At 41.8% G+C, this 22,299-nt stretch overlaps 1 protein-coding gene across 2 annotated transcripts in view; it reads right to left on the bottom strand.

Moving 5' to 3' along the window:
• The window catches only part of KDM4B (lysine demethylase 4B), a 378,825-nt gene that overhangs the window by 212,899 nt on the left and 143,627 nt on the right, over window positions 1–22,299 (bottom strand). For both annotated transcript variants that reach the window (XM_030217503.1, XM_030217504.1), the window contains exon 7: window positions 19,977–20,080. In XM_030217503.1, the coding sequence (XP_030073363.1) occupies window positions 19,977–20,080 (104 nt within the window). The remainder of the gene's footprint in view (window positions 1–19,976; window positions 20,081–22,299) is intronic.

The raw sequence follows: 22,299 nt of genomic DNA, 5'->3' as shown, positions 1-22,299 counted from the left end.
TTGTTACATTTGTACCCCGCGCTTTCCCACTCATGGCAGGCTCAATGCGGCTTACATGGGGCAGTGGAGGGTTAAGTAACTTGCCCAGAGTCACAAGGAGCTGCCTGTGCCTGAAGTGGGAGTCGAACTCAGTTCCTCAGTTCCCCAGGACCAAAGTCCACCACCCTAACCACTAGGCCACTCCTCCACTTAAGTATCCTTTAAGTCCAGAGAACACAGGTAATTAAATTTGATGACGAAGTTATTCAAAGTTGTTAAATTGCAAGAGGATCGTGAAAAATTACAAAAGGGCCTTACGAGACTGGACTGGACACCCAAAAGGCAGATGACGTTTAATGTAAGCAAGTGCAAAATGATGCATGTGGGAAAGAGGAACCCGAACTATAGTTACGTAATACAAGGTTTCACATTAGGAGTCACCGACCAGGAAAGGGATCTAGGTATCGTTACTACTACTTATTTCTATAGCGCTACTAGACGTACACATTGCTGTAAACTGGACATGAAAAAGACAGTCCCTGCTCGACAAAGCTTACAATATAATTAGGACAGACAAACAGGACAAAGGGATAAGGGAATTACTAAGGTGGGAACGATAAAACATGGGTACTGAACAAGTGAGTAAGAGTTAAAAGCAGTATCAAAAAGGTAGGCTTTTAGCCTAGATTTGAAGATGGCCAGAGATGGAACGAAGTAATGGCTCAGGAAGTCTATTCCAGGCATATGGTGCAACAAGATAAAAGGGACTGAGTCTGGAGGAGAAAGGTACAAATAAGAGAGATTTACCTAGAGAACGAAGTTCCCGGGGAGGAGTGTAGGGAGAGATAAGAGTGGAGCGGAAGAGTCAATGCACTTGTACTTCAATAAGAGGAGTTTGAACTATGCAGAAACAGACATGGAGCCAATGAAGTGACTCGAGGAGAGGGCTACGAGTATGCCAACTGAAAGTGGAAAATGAGTCACAAGATAAATGTGACCACTTAGGAAAGATGCTGAGAACTAATGATATTAAAATGTTCTCATGCTGCAGGAGACCCTTGCTGCTAATCATGTGAAAGCATGCTGCTTTAAAGATCTATAGCTACAATGTTATCGTCATTTTATACCATGTCAGATATGGACTGGAGATCTATGTAAAAGACAGAATCACTAATTGTATTACACTCTCAAACACAGGAAGAGAGGCACTTCTACAACAACAATTAAGGTGGAAGATCAGACAGTTGCCAATATTTATAATCCCTCTACCCCTAATGAAGAATGACTTAATTCATCTCTTCCACATCCTCAACCTTTAAGTATTTAGGTGGGGATTTTAATAAAAGTGCTAAACGGGGCTATCATGTAACAAACAATAGCATCTCTTAAAAGAGTGGATACTAGCTCATGATATTCATCCTGTGCATGATGCTAAAACCAAGCAACTTTATAGTCTGCAACAGGATCTCTAAAGGAGAGGAAGGGTTAGTAGTTTGTGTGGATGAGCAGACTGGTTAGGCCGTATGGTCTCTGTCATCATTTTCTGTATTTCTATTGCTTTAGTCTTGATTTATTCTATATAGTCAACATATACAGATTATCAATCAAGTGGGGGTCATTATCCACATATTTATCTACAGCTTCAAAAAAAAAAAAAAAAAAAAAACCTTCCTTTTCGCATTAAGCCATGTTTAGTCACATTCCTCGTATTTCTATTTTTAACAGCAGCTTCAATCGTTTTGTCCTATGTCCACATCAGAGGTCTGCAGTTCCCTAGTTCATTCCTGAAGCCCTCATTCTGCTAACGATGCACTTATTTTCTAGCTGAGTAGTGGTCTAGCTGAGGAAAATAAATTAAAACTACAATGAAGCATATATGTTCTTAAAGCTGCATGAAACATAATCTTATGAGGAAATTGGGACAAACACAGAGACTTCTCTTCTTCAGCCAATCTTCCAGGACTTAAATTTAACAAAAAGAGGCTAAATATGAACATGAAAAGGGAAGCCAGACATTTTTAACTAGTATGCCTGCTGTCTTTCTAAGGATCCTGGGGAAGGGCTGATCTCTGTCCATCTCTGAAGAGCACCCAAGTCCACAATAACATCCCTACCCCGCTCAATGACAGATTAGTAACTTAAAAAGACAAGAAGATTATGTTCCTGCCAGAACATTGGCATTCTGGTGTCTTCATTTCAAGCCCAGAGTGCATGTCCTCCATGTCAATGCTGTCAACATTATCCCAACAATAAATTAGAAAGCACTCAGGATGATGGATGGAGCACGGTAGAAAAGTAATAACTATTGAAAGGAAACCAGCGCAAGCTGCCATTCACCAAACGAAGACCGAAATTTACTAACTTCGGTGAGAGCTCTTGCAGAATAAACAGAAATCAATAGCAGATTACAGAAATACACATTTTAAATTATTAAAAACCTCTATTATTGATCTGGCTTTTTTTCTTCCAGAAGTAAATACCATTCCACAGATTTATAAATAGTTATATTCACTGGTCTAAAGGCCCCACAGAACTTAGATTAATGGATCAAGCTGTCATTCTAGCACAGGGAGGTGATAGTCTTTCCCAGTAAAATAATTATGTGTTGCTTCACACATCTTTTTGATAGTTGCAGTTACTCTGGGTGGTGACTGCCACTGCAAGCTATCTTAATCTGTTCTCATATTTAAGATTGTCTCTCTTTTTCACAAGGTCTCAAAAAAGGACATCTGTTACTGTTTTTTTAAACATACATAGTAACTAAGTAGATGACAGCAGAAAAAAGTCCTGTACAGTTCATCCAGTTTGCCCAACAAGATAAACTCATAGCTTAAGGTATGATGTGATACTACATATACATTCTTGATCTTGATTTGCCCTTGTGTATACAAATAAAAGAAGGAAGTGGTCCCCACGATGGCGAGACAAAGATGAAACTACAAGGAACGACACCAGAAGATGGAGAAACTGTATATCACATCAATGAATTTTAACAGAAGTTACAGTCTATAATAGCAACTCATATTACAAATTGAAGTCAATCCATGACACAGAACACATGACCCAGAGGGGAGAAGAGAAGCACTACAGCATGTGCCGTATATTTCAGAAGCTCCACTCGGTTATTTACCTGGAGGTTTGACTTGGTTCATCAACAAGGCCTTTACTGATCATGAGATTTACAACTGAGTTAAGGTACTGTGACTCCTGATGCAGGCACAGCGCCAAAACATGGCTGTGTCGAATCTTCTATGCCACGAATTGACTTCAATTTGTAATATGAGCTCCTATTATAGACTGTAACTTCTATTAAAGGCTGATTGATGTGATATCAGTTTTTCCATTTTCTGGTGTCATTCCTCACTTTTTCATCTTTGCCTTGATTTGTCCTTGCCATTTTCAGGGAACAGACCACCTGGCACTAACCTTATTCTCCAACAACTGAAGCTGTCAAAGCCCACTCCAGTCCATCCAAATCTCTTCAGCCATGATCGAGGCACAGACCATAGAAATCTGCCCAGTACTAGCCTATCTTTCCAGCTACAATTAGGACATAGACCATAGAAGTCTGCCGGGCACTGGCCCTGTTCTGCAGCTCTCTGTATTGCCACATTTTAAAATTCCATGCAAAATTTTCAAAATCATACTCGACTTCCACCACGGCATTCATATTTTCTGTAGTAGTTTTTTTTCTATAGGGGGGAAAACTGTATTCTGCTCCAGCACAGAATGCAGGAACTGATACAAGCCGTTCAAACTGTATTTTATAAAAGAGGGACAGTCAGAACTTTCTCAAAACATGAGATATACAGACCTTTATGATACTTTATCACTATTTATATATTGCTTTCTCTATGGATTTCACTTCCATATCTGTCAATAGGGGTGGAGAAGGGATTTTGGATTTAACTCAGGCGTATTTTCAGTTGTAGCTCAAGAGAGTTACAGTTAGGTATAGTAGGAATTTTCCTTTCCCCAGAAGGCTTACAATCTAAGTTTGCACCTGAAGAAATGAAGGGTTAAGTGACTTAGCCAAAATCACAAGGAACAGCAGTAAAAGTTGGACCTGGCTTTTCAGGTTCTCAGTTCACTGCTCTATTAGACACCCTGCCCCAAGTTAGGGAGCACGATGGAGCAAAAACAATTATATGCAATGGTAGCACTCTGTTACAAGATTATTAAACTACATCCCCTTTAACTATGCAAACCTAAGTTCTATGCTCCTGAATAATACTGACAAACAATGAAACAGGTCAGTTATTATAAAAATAGAAAACAATTTACAAACAAATAAAACAACCACTACTTATTTGTTTACTGCTACTGGATGTATGCAGTGCTGTATATTAAACATGTAAGGGACAGTTCCTGCTTGACAGCATTTAAGAATTATGTGGAAATGCGAGGTAGCTCAAAAAGTAGTAAGAGACAGGTATTCTTATCAGAAAATTAGTCAGAATGAACGCACACAGTCCCTGGGCCCATAAACTGGACCACCTACTTAGTACCCAGTTCTATAGTTGATAGTGGCAGTTCCCCCCCGACGAGATCACCAGATGCTTCTTTATACCATTAAGGTACAGGCCCTATCCCTGAAAATAAGGTAAGCATCTCCTTTTGCTCTGGACATTCTGACCTCAGAAACCATAAGAATGTCCATTTATGTCACTGAGGATACAGTTCTTTGAATTCAGGAAGTCCCTAGACCATAAACATAAGGCTGACCAGAAGTTTTTGTTCCCGTACAAGTAGTTCACGACGCAATAGTTACAAAGATTATGTCAGCTAAGCAGTCCACAAACAGTTTCTTGTGAATACAGACCAAAATTCAGGCTGCATTATGTTCACCATTTTATAATTTTATTTATTTATTTCCAGGGCCTTGATATACCGCGCATTACAACAACTTAAATAGAGATATGAATAAAGAGGAGATCTTACATATATCATAAAAAATAGTACATGTGGAGTAAGACTGAAGGGACAGATGACATGACCAATTACATACCCTGTGATAGGCCTTGTTTCTTATAGCCCATCACTCTATTAAGTAAAATCCCTTCAGCTGTTAAATTAGTTTCCTGTAATCATCCCTTCCCTTCCTCCCCTCCCCATCTACTCAAGATAAAAAAAGAATCAACTACATGCAAAACAAAAAAAAAAGGGGGGGGGGGGGGGGGGGGGTGAGGGAGGAATTTGCAATAGGATACTTCTGCCTTCTCTGTTCCACTCAATCATAATGTATTGAGCACTAAGCTTTGGGCTCTAGAAGAAAGGGAATTTATATAAAGGTCCCAAATTAACAAGAATTGATTTTTACATTTACAAGACAAACAAGCATTCTGTTTCTCTGTCAACATAATATGGTGTACTATACTATGCCCCAAAGAGAGGGTGGATTTGTGGCAGTACGTACCTTAAGGATAGTCTTTTTACCTAGAAGGGCTGCCTTACATATTAATAGGTAGCCTCCAATGCTCTGCAATGCAAAGGCCTCATACTTATCCAGCAAGAAGCCTGATGCTGAGAGTAGAACTGAAGATCCCAGTTATGTGCACCAGGTAATGAACAATCTCCAGAACAAAGAAATATTTGAGCATTCCCAAAACGCATTAAAAAAAAAAAAGAATACAACAAATACTAACAAATACAAACCCACAACCATAAACACTCCAGGACACACCCTCCCCATCTCAGACAGCTTGAAAATACTCGGCGTCACAATCGACCGCAACCTTACTCTTGAGACCCAAGTAAACCCTGTAATAAAGAAAATGTTCTATTCAATGTGGAAAAAACGCATAAAACCTTTCTTCCCGAAGGAAATTTTTCGAAACCTAATACAATCAATGGTCCTAACCATGCAGACTATTGCAACGGAATTTATGCGGGATGTAAAGAACGACTCACAAAAAAAAATCCAAACCGCCCAAAACACAGCAGCCAGGCTGATATTCGGCAAAACACAATTCGAAAGTGCCAAACCCCTCCAAGAAAAGCTGCATTGGCTCCCAATCAAAGAACGGATCATCTTCGAAATCTGCACCCTGATCCACAAAATTATCTACGGCATAGTTCCAGGATATATGACAGACCTCATAGACCTACCAACCAGGAACAGAACTGGATCATCAAGAACATATCTAAACCTACATTACCCAAATTGCAAAGGACTCAAATACAAAACAACTTACGCATCTAACTTCTCCTACATAAGCGCACATCTATGGAACGCACTCCCAAAAACTGTGAAAACAATCCATGATCACCTAAACTTCAGGAAATCACTAAAAACTAACCTCTTCAAAAAGGCTTACCCCACCGATTCAACCTAAACCCCCACACCAGGCAACACAGCAATACCAATGATCGTACTGGACAACCTACAATTTTCACTTCCTCCCTCCCTCCCCATTAGACCACAACATAACCTTGTATTTGTTTCTCAACTGGACTTGGCGAACGCCTTTACGGTACTATGTAAGCCACAATGCGCCTGCAAATACTACTAATACTACTTATCATTTCTATAGCGCTACAAGGCATACGCAGCGCTGTACACCATACACAAAAAAGACAGTCCCTGCTCAAATAGGTGGGAAAATGTGGGGTACAAATGTAACAAATAAATAAATAAATAAATTGGGAGCTTGAGCATGTCTGGCAAAGATGTGAAGTTCCAATACTGAAAATTTGTCCCTGTCCATTATTTTAAAAATTGAAATAGACCTAAGATTATGTTTGGCAGATAGAGCAGTTTTGCCCAAGGTAGAAATATAATGTTGGTGATAAGCAAAAACATCAGCCAAATGAACCAAAGTGAACCCTCCCAATCTCTGTAATAGTATTATTGTTAGGCTCCTGCTATGTTTCTGCTAAGCAGGCTTAGAAGAGGCTGGAACTCACTCTGCTAGGGCTAGGGAGGGGCTGGTATCTCTCTGCTAGAGTAGATGGGTGGGACTTGATTGCTATTGGTTAGCTGGCTTGGAGCTAACCTCTGCAGCTACAGACTTCAGTAATCAGGATCTATTTTTACCTGCAGTTTTCAAGTAAGCACTGCTCTAGGGTTAGTATTCTTCTGCTGTGGCCTCTTATCTTATTTCTGCTAAGAGCTGTTGCTCTATGCGCTGTAGAAATTCGTTTCCTTCTCTTTTGTGTTCCTTGGTGCTGGCCTGTCAGCACTCTCCCTGTGTTCCATTTAGTATTTGTTTTTCTCAGTGTGGGGTTATTAGCTTTTCCCTGCAGCTGGGTTGGGGCAGTGCCTGGGTCTGTGTTGTGTCAACTTATTTGTTTTAGTTCTCTCTGATGTAGTTCCTCCTCCTTTCCTAAGGTTAATGTGCTCTGTTAACCCCTCGCTCTCTGTGTCTAGCTGTGTGGGTTAGTGGAACCTTTATTCTTTGCTCTAGCCAGTACTTCTTTTGCTTAGTTCTCTGTAGTGCTGGATCCTGCCTGGTCTGTCCTGCTCATCTGTCTGGTTCAGCTTCACCTGATACAACTGCTACCTTTCGTTGGCCTGAAGTCCTGCCGGCTGCCCGAACCCAGGGGCTCAACTCCTGGGGGACCGTGGCTAAGTGCAGGTAAAATCTTGAGAAGCTGTTCCGGTATCTTTGTCCCTGCTTTACCCGGTGGAGTCCTGTTGTTGCCAGCCGGTTCCTGTGACTCCGTGTCCGGTAGTTGGGGAGGCAGCCTAGCCTGCTGGTGCAGGTCGTGCGTGCCCTGAGGTTCTCTACCTTCGAGGAGATTTGCACCTCTCCTCGCGAGCCTGGTGTTCTGGGTGAGTACCCTGTGGTTTTATTATCTTTTCCTAGTTGTGGTTCGGTCCACCCCAGGCCGTTCCTAGTCTTCCCTTCTGTCCACGGCCTGAGCCCAAGGCATACGATCTGGGAGTGAGTGTCAGAAGTAACAGAATGCTAGAGCCATGAGCTCGACCGAACCCTCTGCCATGCAGTTACTCCAACAGCTGCATGCTCAGGTACAGCAAGTTGTGGGAGCTGTGGCTGCATTAAATCAGCGGGTGGACTTTCTTACTGTCCCTGGAACTGGTGGGGATACCCCAGCCCCTAGCCCCCAGATAGCCATGGAAGGGGGTCTAGGTGTTCGCGTTGCCCAGCCCCCTCGCTACGATGGTAGTAGCAGGACTTGTCAGGGCTTTATAAACCAGTGTCAGATTGTGTTCGAGTTGCAAGCCAGGGACTTTCCCACAGATCGGGTAAAGGTAGCATATATTATCTCCCTAACTCTCAGGACCAGCTCTCGAACGGGCCTCCCCGCTATGGGAGAAGAAGGATCCCATACTGGATAGCTTAACAGAGTTCCTGAGGCAGTTCCATCTCATCTTCGAGGAACCCGGAAAGGCCTCCTCAGCCGCAACTCAACTCTTAAATTTACACCAGGGTCGGCTCTCCCTGGGCGACTATGCCATCCAACTTTGGACACTATCAGCGGAATTAGGATGGGATAATCAGAGCCTCACAGCTATTTTTTGGCCCGGAGTATCCCCTATTATTAAAGATGAGCTTACGGGGTACGAGCTCCCTTCCAACTTGGACGACCTGATTTGTCTTTGCACCCAAGTGGACATCTGCTTCAGGGAGCGTGCCTGTGAACGTCGCACCAGCCACCAGTATGGGAGGACTGATTCAAAGATTTCTTCTAAGAGCCCTCCAGCCCGCCTGCAGGTTTCCCAGGAGGGGTCAGAACCGATGCAGGTTGACCGAGTGGTCACAATGGCACAAGAGAAACAGCGAAGACGCTCCGAAGGTCTATGTTTATATTGTGGAGCCAAAGGGCACTTTGTCCGGGAATGTCCAATTCGCAGGAAGTCAGGAAACTAGCAGCCCTGATTCCGGCCAGGGAGATGGTATTGGGGGCGAGCTCTTGTTCTCCCAGGACACAAGTTTTGGTTCCAATTCTGTTTTCCACGCAAGGAACCCCTTTGTCTTGAGGCATTAATTGATTCTGGTGCTGGTAGCAATTTTATCAGTGAAAGCCTGGTCCAGATCCATCGGATCCCTACTGAAGAACTACCTCACCCTATCTCCGTGTCGGCGGCGGTGGGCCTAATCCAGGGAGCGCTGCTGCTTCGGACCATGCCTATGATGATACGGGTTGGAGTTCTTCATAAAGAAATGATTTCCTTTTTTGTCCTTCCCTCTGCCATGGAGTCTATTATTCTAGGAATGCCATGGCTTAGTCTGCATAATCCCAGCATCGATTGGGAGCGGGGTCAGTTGGAGGCTTGGGGCCCAGCTTGCCATAAGATCTGTCTAGACAAAGTCTTCCCAGTTTCCACACTACTTCCCCTGGCTCAAGCCAAGATAATGTTGCCCACTATGTACGAGCCGTTTAGGGATGTATTCTCCAAACGTCGAGCGGAGACATTACCACCTCACCGCCCCTATGACTGTGCCATAGAATTAGTGCCAGGAGCTGAAGTTCCCCGGGGGCGCGTGTATCCTTTGTTTCGTCCCAAAACTGAAACCATGACCCACTATATCCAAGATAACCTGGCTCGAGGATTTATCCGTCCATCGAAGTCCCCAGAGGGGGCTGGATTTTTTTTTTTGTGGAAAAGAAAGATGGGAGCTTGTGTCCGTGTATCGACTATAGGGGTCTCAATTCGATGACTCGGAGGGACAAATACTCCCTTACCACTGATTTCAGAAATGTTTGACCTCTTCAGGGAGCCCAGATATTTACCAAACTGGACCTCAGAAGGGCTTACAATCTTGTGCGGATCAGAGAGGGTGATGAGTGGAAAACCGCATTTAATACTCGGGATGGGCACTATGAATACCTGGTAATGCCCTTCGGCCTTGCTAATGCTCCAGCAGTTTTTCAGTCATTCATGAATGACATCTTTAGAGACCTTCTATACAAGTTTGTGATGGTATATCTGGATGACATCCTTATATTCTCCAGGTCGGTGGAAGCTTATCAGGAACATGTTAAGGTCGTGTTGCAAAGTTTAAGAGAAAATCATCTATATATTAAGCTGGAGAAGTGCGAATTCCATCGGTCTGAACTACCCTTCCTGGGGTAAATCATCTCCAACCAAGGATTGCGGATGGATCTCGGTAAACTAACCACCATCTTGCGGTGGAAACAGCCTTCGGTGCGTAAGGCGCGCCAACGGTTTTGGGGATTTGCAAACTATTATAGACAGTTCATTCTAAATTACTCCTGCTTGACTGCTCCTCTTACTGCCTTGACAAGAAAGAGTGCGGATGCTCGTAACTGGTCCCCGGAAGCGTGCCGAGCATTCGAGGACCTGAAGCAGGCCTTTGTCAGGGCACCCGTGTTACGACACCCCGACCCGACTGAAAAATTTTTTGTGGAGGTGGATGCCTCATCGGTGGGCACTGGGGCTGTGTTGTCGCAAGCCCACTCTGGGGGGAAACTCCTTTCCTGCGCCTTCTTCTCAAAGAAGTATACTCCGGCTGAGAAGAAGTATGCTATAGGAGACCAGGAGTTGTTAGCCACTAAATTTGCTTTGGAGGAGTGGTGGCATCTCTTGGAAGGGGCTCAAGAACCCTTCACGGTTTTTACTGACCACAAAAATATGGTTTACTTGCAGGAAGCGCAGAGGTTGAGCCCCCAAAAAATACCCAAATGAAAGCAACAGTAAAAGAAAAAAGTTCCTCGTTATAGTTAGATAGAACCCACTTTGTTGAAATGGAGGTCTTTCCAATGCCATCAAAAAATCTTCAATAAACCACGCTAGGTACCAATATTGTCTGGAGGAGTACATTAACAGTTGGAAAAAGAACCACTTCAATAAAATCCAAAGCATCTTGATGCAGAGTTAGAATCCATGGTGGCAAGGTCTGCCAGCATCTTGCAGAAAAGCCTTCAGATCAACCATATTGACTGATATAAATGTAATCTCCCTTGCTTCATAGCACAAGTTTTCTTGATGTAAATTATAATCCTCTGCTAGTAGAGGAGGACAATAGAAGATATCCACCAGATCAATCTTTTCTGTTTAGTCCCAAGAAAGTCTTACACCTTACTCTAAATGTGAGGTGCTGTCTCCATCCTAGCTGGACAACAAGATCTGGTCACTTTGTCGGGTCTGGTAGCTGGCGTGCAAACTGGGAGCCAGTGATTCTGCAGAAAGAATGGGGTTACATGATCAAAACGGTGAACTGGAGAAGATGGCTGGCTGGCTGTATTTTGGGCCAACTGCAGGCTATGTAAGCTCCTCTGGTGTACTCCACTAAGTAGCGTTAAAATAATGAAGTCTACTAGTGATAGCACTTGAAAAAGACATTTGACTCTTGTATGCATGCAAATCATCAACTTGGCCTTTCTATGTAAACAAGGATGGGGGTGGGGAAGGGGGCATAGCACCTTCACTGGTCCTCTTTTAGATTTTTCATTATGTGCTTGGCTATGGGGTCTGCTTCCTAAATATTGGCCATCATACATAGTGTATATTATGTATTTTGTCATGCTTCCTCCTCATGTGTGTATTCTTCGTTCATACATTAATGTTTTACAAAGCCTTAGTTGATTTTGTGTTTAATGTGATGCCAAGAGTCTTTCAGTATGATATTTGAGGTATCACCTGTCTCATAAGAGTTGAGGAAGGCTTTAGGGACAGTGAAAATGCCAGTCAGACATAGGGCCTGACACTGAGATTAAGACTGAACAAAAAAAAAAAAACAACCACACTGGGGAGCTAACATCTGTTCACAAGCACAGGAACCTATTTTGGAACTTTCCAGACTTATTCTGCTGACCCCACACAGCTGGTCTGGTTTTCAAATATTATCTTTACATGCAAGGTTCAATCAACCCCCTCAATTTGCATTCCCTCGTGGTCCCAAACTAGGAGAACTCCTTAAACATCAATGACAAATTTTCTGCCCTGATAATAATCAGGGTGGACATAGAATGTGTAGCCATTGTGTTTATTGTAGCCATGAATTGATAGTAGATATGATCTGGGTCCCTAGGTTGAACAGATATTTTTCCTTGAGATCCACTACAGATTGCAATTCTCAACAAGTAAGCTATGCTATTTGATGCCCATGCAATTTGTAGTACTTCAGAGAAACAATTAGGAAGATTAAGTTTTGTATAGCTCAGCATTTGAACAATATTCAATTACAGTGCATGGAGACTCCTCTAGCAGAGCATCGGGTGCAAAAGGGACATCAAGTGAGTGAACTACATGTTGTGGTTCCCACGCAAATATTGACAGCCAAAGGTGGGGATATAAAGAAGAAATTATTTTTCAATGAACAAAAATGTATTTATTATACTTGGGACACAGTAGGGGGCGCAATAAAGAAGTTGATTGGAATCTGATATTAACACGGTGACTACATCCTGCCCCTGGAAGGTGGAATTTCTGTATTACAGTGGTTTGCTTACAGCACGAGTTGATGTTATTTGGTATAGCAACACCATTAGCTAAGTAGCACGGTTTTCCGTCTAGATTTTGAAATCGGTAAGCATTTGAAGTAATTGCTTCCTTTTATGGACAACTTTAAGAGTTTAATTTTATTTTTATTTATTTTATTGCATTTGTATCCCACATTTTCCCACTTATTTGCACGCTCAATGTGGCTTACAGAGTTTAGTTATGACAAAGTCATTCCAGGATATCAGATACAATTGGTAATGCACAAAGATTAGATAAGGGAAGAGAGAAGGAAGGTATTAGGCAGGGTAGCAAAGAAGGTGGACTTTAATAGTTGAATGGGTTGATGGGGTAGTTTGTAAGGCTATGGGTTATATTTGTAGGCCTTGTTGAAGAGATGTGTCTTCAGAGATTTGCGAAAGTTAGTTATTTCGTCAATAGTTTTCAGGGCTGTAGGTAGTGCATTCCACAACTGCGTGCTCATGTAAGAGAAGGTGGTGGCGTGTATCAGCTTGTATTTCAGTCCTTTACAGCTGGGGAAGTGCAGATTGAGAAATTTGCGGGCTGATCTTATGGCGTTTCTGGGAGGCAGGTCCATGAGGTTTAGCATATCAATTGGGGCGTCTGCGTGAATGATTTTGTGTACAATCGTGCAGATCTTGAACGCAATGCGTTCCTTGAGTGGGAGCCAGTGGAGTTTCTCTCTTAAGGGTTTTGCACTTTCATATTTAGTTTTTCCAAATACGAGTCTGACTGCGGTATTCTGGGCTGTTTAGAGTTTTTTGATAGTCTGTTCTTTGCAGCCAGCGTATAGTGCGTTGCAGTAGTCCAGATGACTTATTACCATTGACTGTACCAGGGTTCAGAAGATGAATCACGGGAAGAAAGGTTTTACTCTTGAGTTTCCACATGGAGTGGAACATCTTTTTTGTCGCATTCTTCACGTGGGCATCGAATGTGAGGTTTCGATCGATGGTAACTCCAAGAATTTTCAGATTTTGTGAGACGGGTAGAGAACAGTATGATGTGGTTATGGTGGAGTAGTTGTTTGTGTTGTGTTGTGAGGTGAGTATAAGACATTGTGTTTTTTCTGCGTTGAGTTTTAGCTGGAATGCGTCCGCCCAGGAGTGCATGGTTTGGAGGCTTTGGTTGATCTCGTTGGTGATTTCGTTTAGATCATGTTTGAATGGGATGTAAATCGTGACATCGTCTGCGTATATGTAGGGGTTGAGGTTTTGATTGGCTAGAAGTTTGGCTAAAGGTATCATCATTAGGTTGAAGAGAGTTGGTGAGAGGGGGGATCCTTGGGGAACTCCACATTCAGGTATCCATGGGGGTGATATGTCCGCGTTCGTTGTTACTTGGTAAGATCTTGTAGTGAGGAATCCTTTGAGCCACTTGAGAACTGTGCCTCCTACTCCAAATTATTCTAATATATGTAATAGTATTCCGTGATTAACCATATCGAAGGCGCTGGACATGTCGAATTGTAGGAGGAGTATGTTGTTACCAGTTGCAATTGCTTGTTTGAATGAGTTCATTGCAGACACTAGTACAGTTTCGGTGCTGTGATTTGTCCGGAATCCTGATTGAGACTCATGCAGGATTGAGTGTTTATTTAGGTATTCAGTAAGTTGTTTCGTCACTATGCCCTCCATGAGTTTGGTTATGAGCGGAATAGATGCTACTGGGCGATAACTGGTTATGTCCATTGTGCTTTTTTTTTAGCATCTTTTGGCAGCGGAGTGAGTAGGATGTTTCCTTTATCCATGAGAAAGAGACCTAATTGAAGTCTGTGGTTTACATGATTCGTGAGGTCTTTTTTGAATTGCTTGGGGGCGGATCTTATTAGGCTAGTAGGGCAAATGTCTAATTTGCAATGTGACTTGGCGTATTTTCGGAGCCATTGTGAGATTTCATCTGACGATATCGTATCGAAGTTGGTCCATGATCGGTCAGCTGGGCATTCCCCAGGTTTTGGGTCTAAACATTCAAGGATGCTTGTGTTCTCAGTGATGTTGGTAGGTATCATGAGTTGGAGCTTTATAATTTTTTCATTGAAGTAGTTCACAAGATTGGTTGCGGATGGGGTATCTGTGTTATTGGATGTAATCAGTGTAGTATTTAGGAGTTTGTTTACAAGGGAGAAGAGTTTGTGTGTATCCTTGTAGTTTGGTCCTGTTATGGTTTTGTAGTACGTTCTTTTAGTTTGTCTGATATAGTGTATTTGTATTTTCTTTGTAGTTGTTTCCAGTCTGAGTGTGTGTTCATCTTTTTTCTTGCTCCATGCTCTTTCTAATCTTCTGACCTGTGTTTTTAGTTCTTTCAATTCTTCATTAAACCAAGGTATTGAGTTTTTTCTATGTGAGGTTCTGGTTTGAAGTGGTGCTATGTTGTCTAGTACTGTTCTGCATCTGTTGTCCCATTCTTGGAGGAACTGGGGCGAGTCTGTAGGTGTTGTCCATTCGTTGGTATAGAATTGTTGCCAAAATGTTAGTGGGTCTATTTTGCCTCTCGTAGTATAGTTTTTTTTTTCCTTGTTTTTGTTGTGTCTTTTTTGTTCTCCAGCGGAGGAAAATGTTTGCTTTGTAGTGATCGGACCAAGGCGTGGCTGCCCATTTTGTATGTGTAAGTGTGAGGTTAGGTTCTGATGAGAATTTGTAGGTGATAATATCTAGTGTGTGTCCTTTGTTATGGGGTGGGTTGCATGTTTGGCCAGTGGAGCTCCCATTGCTGAAGGAAGTCCTTGCATTCAAGTACATTGCTTGAGTTAGTATCTTCAAGGTGAAGGTTGATGTCTCCTGCTATGAGAAGGTCCTGGCTGAAAACGCAAGTATTCGATATGAAATCCATAAAGTGCGTTTGTGAGTCTTGCCAGTTGCCTGGGGGTCTGTAAAATAGGATTAGGTTTAGGTGCTCACTTAGGTTAGGGTGGTTGATTTTGACTGAGGCTATTTCAAGTTGGGGAAGTATAGATTCTGTTGTTGTTGTTGTGACTGTGAATTGGGATTTATAGATTATTGCTATGCCGCCTCCTCTTTTTCCTTCTCTTGTCCAGTGGGTAATTTTGTATCCTGGGGGACAGAGCTCTAAGATTATTGGATCTTTAGAGTTATGGATCCAAGTTTCGCTAATAAGTAGGAAATCAAGATGGTCCGCAGTGATCCAGTCGGATATTATTGTGGTTTTATTAACTGTTGACCTGGCATTAATGTAACCTATTTGTATTAGTTGGTGGTGCTCAATTGGGTTCGGGGTAGTGGTAATTTCTATCAGTTGTCTGTCTTCTTGATATGTGAGTTTGTTAAGTTCTTTCTTTCCTTTCTGTTGATGGTTTCTGTGGATAGTAGGTTTATCGTTGCCTTTTTTGATTTTTTGGGTAGGCATGTTGTGTGTGGGCTGCGTGAGTGGTTTGTGGATTGTGGGACTATTGTTATCTGTGCTAGGGTTTATGAGTGCATACTGGATTAGGGTGAGACAGTAGATAGTTAGGATTAGTTTACTGGAGTTCATATCAGTGTTAGTTTGTTTATTAATTTATGTATTTAGACCATGAGAGGATTCGGTTATCAGATCGTAGTATTATAGATTTAAGGTTTAGAAAGCAGATCATAGTTTAAAGCAAATTACAGTTTAACAGCAAATTACAGTTCAAGATGTAGTGAGATGGTATGAGATGCGAATCACAGGCATTTAAAGCAAATTACAATTCTAGATGCAGAATCATCCTATGAGATGCATGATAGGCATACAGTACTAAATGCAGTATCATGCTGTGAGATTCAAATTATAGGCAGATTACAGTACTAAATGCAGTATGATGCTGTGAGATTCGACTTATAGGCATTTAAAAGCAAATCGTAGTTCTGGATGCGATATCAAGAAGCATTTATCAGATTACAGATCTTGTTTCAGAATGGTATTGTGATGTATAGCAAACCTTTGCATTACAATTCTAGATGCCATATGATGTTATAAAATGAGCATGAGCATATATAAGCATTAGCAGATTGCAGGTCTTGTTACAGTATGGTACATGACAAACATTTATAAGAGATTTAAAAAGCATTTTTTTTTTTTTTTTTTGTGAAAGCTTAAATTCGTTGGTTAATTCGATACTACAATAAATGCATGTTTTAACCTTACGTGAGTTATATGTGATGAGGAACTGAGTTAGACATTGTTTTGTTGCAATTCTGTGCTTTGGCGCTTTGGGGGTTGCCACGCGAGCCGGTCACGTCCTCGTGAAGCATCCAGCTCCAGTGGTGTTGGTCTATTGTGCACAAGTCCTTTCGAAATTGTGAGCTTCTCCAGGATAGTGTGCAAGCAATTCGTCTCCGATGCAGTGGGTCGGGTTCTACCAGGGTAACGCCGTGATCACGATGCAGGCAGAGTTCCTCAGCGCTGTTCCCTTCGCGTTGGAAGCCCACAAGTTGTTCTGGGGATGTCCCGCGTTCCACTGTATCCTCCTGGTGTTGGTTAGGCAGGTGATCGGCTCTGTTCTCAGTCGGATTTCCTCAACGCCGTTCCTTTCGTACTGGAAGCCTCAAGATGTTCCAGAGTCGTCCCGCGTTCAGCCGTAACCTCCCGGTGTTGGGCAGGTAGGTGAGCGGCCTTGTTTCCAGTAGGAACAGTTCTGGGGACTGCGCCTGGTGATCATCTGGGAGGCCGCGGTCGGTTGGTTCTTCCGTTGACTATGAGGTCGGTCTACTGAGCAAGTGATAGGGTTTATTAATACTTTCAGAGTTTAGTCTTTTGAAAACGCTCGCCGCAAAAGAGGGTTAGCAAATGGACCCATGTAGAGACATGAATGAACTTAAGCCCAGATTGAATGTTTTCCTAAGGAGACAAGCACTCAGATGGATTTATAAGGAACTGATCCAAAGTCAGATGGAAGATTAATAATTCCATATATTAATCTGATGGATCAATTTGTTTTGTAGAACATGGGATAAATTTTATAGCCATTTGTAGGAGGCCCATAGCTATAGAGAAATATCGTATGGGATTTTATCTTAGTGTACTATTTTTGGAAGAAACATTTCCTGGGATATTAACAAGAATTTTCAGCCATTGAGAACTGAACTCAATTTTCGAAGGATTTGAGACTCTCTCATTTGAATTTGGAATTTATCAAGTCACGTGGGGAAAATAAATATTGACTAAATTATGACTAAAACTGAACTCTCATTTTTCCCCCTAAACCCACCTCCCCTCTTCCCCCATTCTCTATCTCTCTTAATGGCTCTCACATCCTCCCTGTCTCCTCGGCTCGTAACCTTGGAGTCATCTTTGATTCCTCTCTCTTCTTCTCTGCGCATATTCAACAGATCGCCAAAACCTGTCGTTTCTTTATCTACAACATTAGCAAAATTTGCCCCTTCCTTTCTGAATACGCTACCGAAACCCTTATCCAAACCCTTGTCACCTCTCGCTTGGATTATTGCAATTTACTTCTCACTGGTCTTCCACTCAGCCATCTCTCTCCTCTCCAGTCTGTCCAAAATTCTGGAGCACGACTTATTTTCCACCAAAATCGTTATACCCACACTAGCCAACTTCTTAAGTCACTTCACTGGCCCCCTGTCTGCTTCCGCATACAGTTCAAACTTCTCTTACTGACCTTTAAATGAATCCATTCTGCAGCCCCCCATTACCTCTCCACTCTCATCTCTCCCTACATTCCTCCCCGTTAACTCCGCTCACTAGACAAATCTCTCGTTGCCCCCCTTCTCCTCCACTGCTAACTCCAGGCTTCGTTCCTTTTCCCTCGTGGCACCTTATGCCTGGAATAGACTTCCTGAGCCTGTACGTCTAGCTCCATCTCTACCTGTCTTCAAATCTATGCTGAAAACCCAGCTTTTCACCACTGCTTTTGGCTCCTAGCCACTTCTCAATTGCCCTCCCCTTGTTCCTTCTCACCCAGTACTTCCCTCGCCCTTAACTGTCTTGTCTGTCTGTTTGTTTTAGATTGTAAGCTCTTTTGAGCAGGGACTGTCTCTCTCTCTGTCTGGTGTTCAGCGCTGCGTGCATCTGGTAGCGCTTTACAAATGCTACTAATAATAATAATAATTTGTCTGGGACATATCTTTAAAGAGAAGAACATTGAAGCACACTCACTCAAGATAAGTGCAAAATATTTTGTGATTTTAGTTTTAATAGGATTAAGACGGTTTTAGCGCTGAGGAGGCAATAACTTTCATTACAACATAATGATATCCCACTGAGGAGCAACGGGGATGTGTGTCTATATATTTATATGCTATTGTGAGTGAGTAGAAGGTATAGGGAAGAGTACTCCCTCACTGTTGATAGAGTTCAGCCACCTAGCAGTAGGTGGCACTAGACTGCAGAGGCTGACTCAGGCAGGCCCCAATACAGAGGTTTCCAGGAGGGAGTTCCAGGAGAGAAGAGGACTGCATTTAAAGCTTAACTGCCATACTGCAGTAAAATAGCAGAGAATCAGGGAAGCAGTGTGGCTCAAGCTTAAACCTCCAGAATGTATGTGGGAAGACTATCAAGGTAGGGAAGAACCATGAATTCTATGCACAAAGTACTTGTTTTGATGTATGTCCAGAGGGAACCCAGGAAGGGGAATAGACATTGTTTTGGCCTAGGCTGGGAGCCAGCCCTAGACAGAGTGCCGACAGCAATAGCTGAGGAACCAGAGAGAAAACAGAGACTGTAATTGTGCTGGACTAAAACTTGTGAAGTAACAGGGGCACACATGTTGAGTGAAACAAAGTATTTTACCTTTTTCTTGCAAACCCTATGTGTCTGACTAAGTTTGTGCCAAAATCCAAGCCACACGCGTGACCACATTACCACAACTATAAATAAAGGAAGAGTTTTTTGTGGTAAAAAATGAGTATGATATAGATTTTTGGAATAAAAACTAATCAACATTTGTTATTAGGATATTCGATTTAGATTGTTGAATTTAAACACGATTATTAGCCCTATTATTATTAGATACGATGAAAATGTATGAGATAATTTGCACACATTGTGTTTCAAACTTGCATGAACTGGAAACCCAGTATATGAAAACATCTTTCATGCATATTCATTGCGGATATACCAACAGCCTAAGGGGAAAGCATAACAGATGAAAAGCCCTGATTTATGCTCACTTAACGGTGAGGACTTTATTTGCTGTTATACTATGGTGCTTGCCTACAATCCACGTAAATAAAGCTCTACAACAAGTTGAACAAAACACAGTTTGTTGTTCCTTTTTCTCAAATATGAAAAATGTCAGCTGTTAAGATTAGTGGCTGAATTCCTAGATTTGAGAAACTCCTGACACTTTAGGACTAGCATAAGACTGGCAACAAAGATCGCTGCCAAGATTGAAAGTCCCTCTGCCTACAGCATTAGCACAACTCCTCCTACCAAGATGAGAACTCAAGGTTACACATTCCCCTCACTCACTTGCAACCACTAGCTCAAACCTAGAGTGATCAAGCCTCACAGATCTACCATACTTCTCTTAACTGAGATCTGTATGTAGCATAAGCATAGAGAGAATTTTTATGGAAAAACAGGTGCAAGAACTATTTTTTTTTCTTCATATGATCCCAACATCATCAATCTCTCCACTTGGTCTCTGCAGCATTATACATACCCGATCAAAAGGGATGCCATACTTCTTCAGGATGGAGGGTGAAATCAGTGTCATCTTATGTCGAAGAAAAGCATCACACCCTTGTGAACTTCCAGGAAAAAATCCTGAATAAAATTAAGAAGAGAAAGCACAAGTAAGGTACTGCCTATGCCACAAATACCTCCACACTGTCTAAAACTGATAACACGTCCTATATTATAAGCACCAGCAGCACAATGCAGATTACCAAATATTCTATTACTTAATTCAGAATGAACTGCGCAGTAGCAGAGCTTGTAGAATAATGTGTGAACCCTTGGTTGCAGGCTCTTAAAAATAAAACTGCTCTATGCAGTATACTCACTTACATATGAGGCTTTAAAGGCAGTGCATGGTTTCTAAAAGCTCAGGAATTAATTCTATCCCTTGCCCAATGGCCCAAGCCACCAGGGGCATGGTGCATCACTGTATAATCCACATCAATACTGTACCTTCTGCTGGGTTACCCCACACTATGAGCTGCTGGGGCACAAGTGGTGAAAGTGCAGTTAAGGTGTTTGGAAGGGCAAGGTGTGAGTAACTAGAAACACTGTGCCAACAATCTCCAAAATGGAGCCAAACGATAGGCTTAATGAGGAATTTGTGCTATAAACTTCAGAATTTCAGAAACCTTTTCTTTAATGTTGTGTACTAAAAGCATTTGCAATAGAATTATGAGCCCTATACCCCCCTATCTGCTTTTCCCACCTAGCACTTCCTCTTTTTAATGCACGGTTTAAGTGGTTCTCATTAGAGCTACTAATAACAGAGCGCACTGTAAGTGATTAGCACCAATAATATAGTACCACATTAATGTTCTCTCCATGGGCTCCACAACTCTCCCAGAGAGCCCATTTATAGCTCGAACTATTCATTTTGCACATTAAATCGTAAACTCATTTCACAGGCAGAATATATATACAATGTGGCTCATTGCCAGGGGTGGGTTATAGTTAGTAGGAAAAGACAACAAATCTTTTTATATCTTAACTTTCAAAACAAGACCCTTCTTTTCACCCACACGTTCACACATTCCCCACCCAAAATTAAATTTTGTAGCAGGCACTAGAACAGATCAACAAATCCCACGCTGCTCCAAGGAATGCTTAAAAGAGAATCTTGCTTTCCAGATCTTAAAATTAATGGCAGATGCACACTCTGTTTTAGGAAAAATAAAATGGAGACTGAGAAAGTCCACTGGGTAGAAGGGAGTCCCAGTCATAATGCAGCAACACCCATTAGCTGAAGAACATGTTTATTCCAGGCTGTGGCTAGACTCACCCTTCCTTACTCTTAACCAGAAGATCACCACTACAATCATATCTATGTTAACAGGCATACATCAGAACATTCAAATAAGGTGTTTCACTCTTCTATACTTCCTATTAAGGTATTCATATTTGGCTGACATTTATTATATTTTTCTTGTATGATTATTCTACTCTGCTGCTAAATATTTATATTCCTGATATTATATCATGTTAGTCCTATTGCTAAGATTCAATTTGCCACCTTCAAATTTATCGCATTGGTTGTAGTTGTGCTTACATTTGAGAATTTTACTAACGTTACGCTGTTAAAATTATGAAGTACAACTCTGGCCACCTTGTTGTACAGACTGGGTGGATCATACAGATCTTTATCTGCTGTCATTTATTATGTAAGTTTTATGTCAAGCTGTACACTACTTTGGGTGAATTTTTTCATAAAGGCAGTTAATAAATCCCTATAAATATATAAATGAATAAACAAACAACTACATACATGACTTGGCTATATGGGAAGGAGAAAATGAATTTTAAATGGGGAAATATCCCTAGGCAGCTCTAAATGGAGGCTTATGATGACAGCACCAACTTCCAACTGAGCCAAAAGTCCAAATGGAACAAGAAAAGGCAGCCATGCCAAGAAAGTAATGTTTAAAAAAAATGCACAAAATAAACCTTATTCCATTTCAAACAACACTTAGTCTCTGACCTTATGATTCATAATATACACAAAGCAGCACTTTCAATATGACGTCTTAAGTCGAACTTTGGGCATTTTGCGCTAAACGTCCTAAATCTGATAGCAAATATAACCATTTTCAAAAAAAGCAAAATGTCTAATTTTTTTTCTTGAAAATATCGTTTATAACAAGGTTTTATGCTCTTTGCGTTTATCTTTTCAGGCCATTTTCACAAAAAAAAAAATACAAGTGAAAAACAAAGAAAATCAGGCCATTGAGATGTAGGAGGGGCCAGCATTTTTAGCAGACTGGTCCCCCAGACATCCCAGGAGAGCAATGGGACACCGCTGTGAACTT

Source organism: Microcaecilia unicolor, chromosome 11 (genome assembly GCF_901765095.1).
Source record: "Microcaecilia unicolor chromosome 11, aMicUni1.1, whole genome shotgun sequence".
NCBI lineage: Eukaryota > Metazoa > Chordata > Amphibia > Gymnophiona > Siphonopidae > Microcaecilia > Microcaecilia unicolor.
This window is presented reverse-complemented; position numbering and strand designations above follow the sequence as displayed.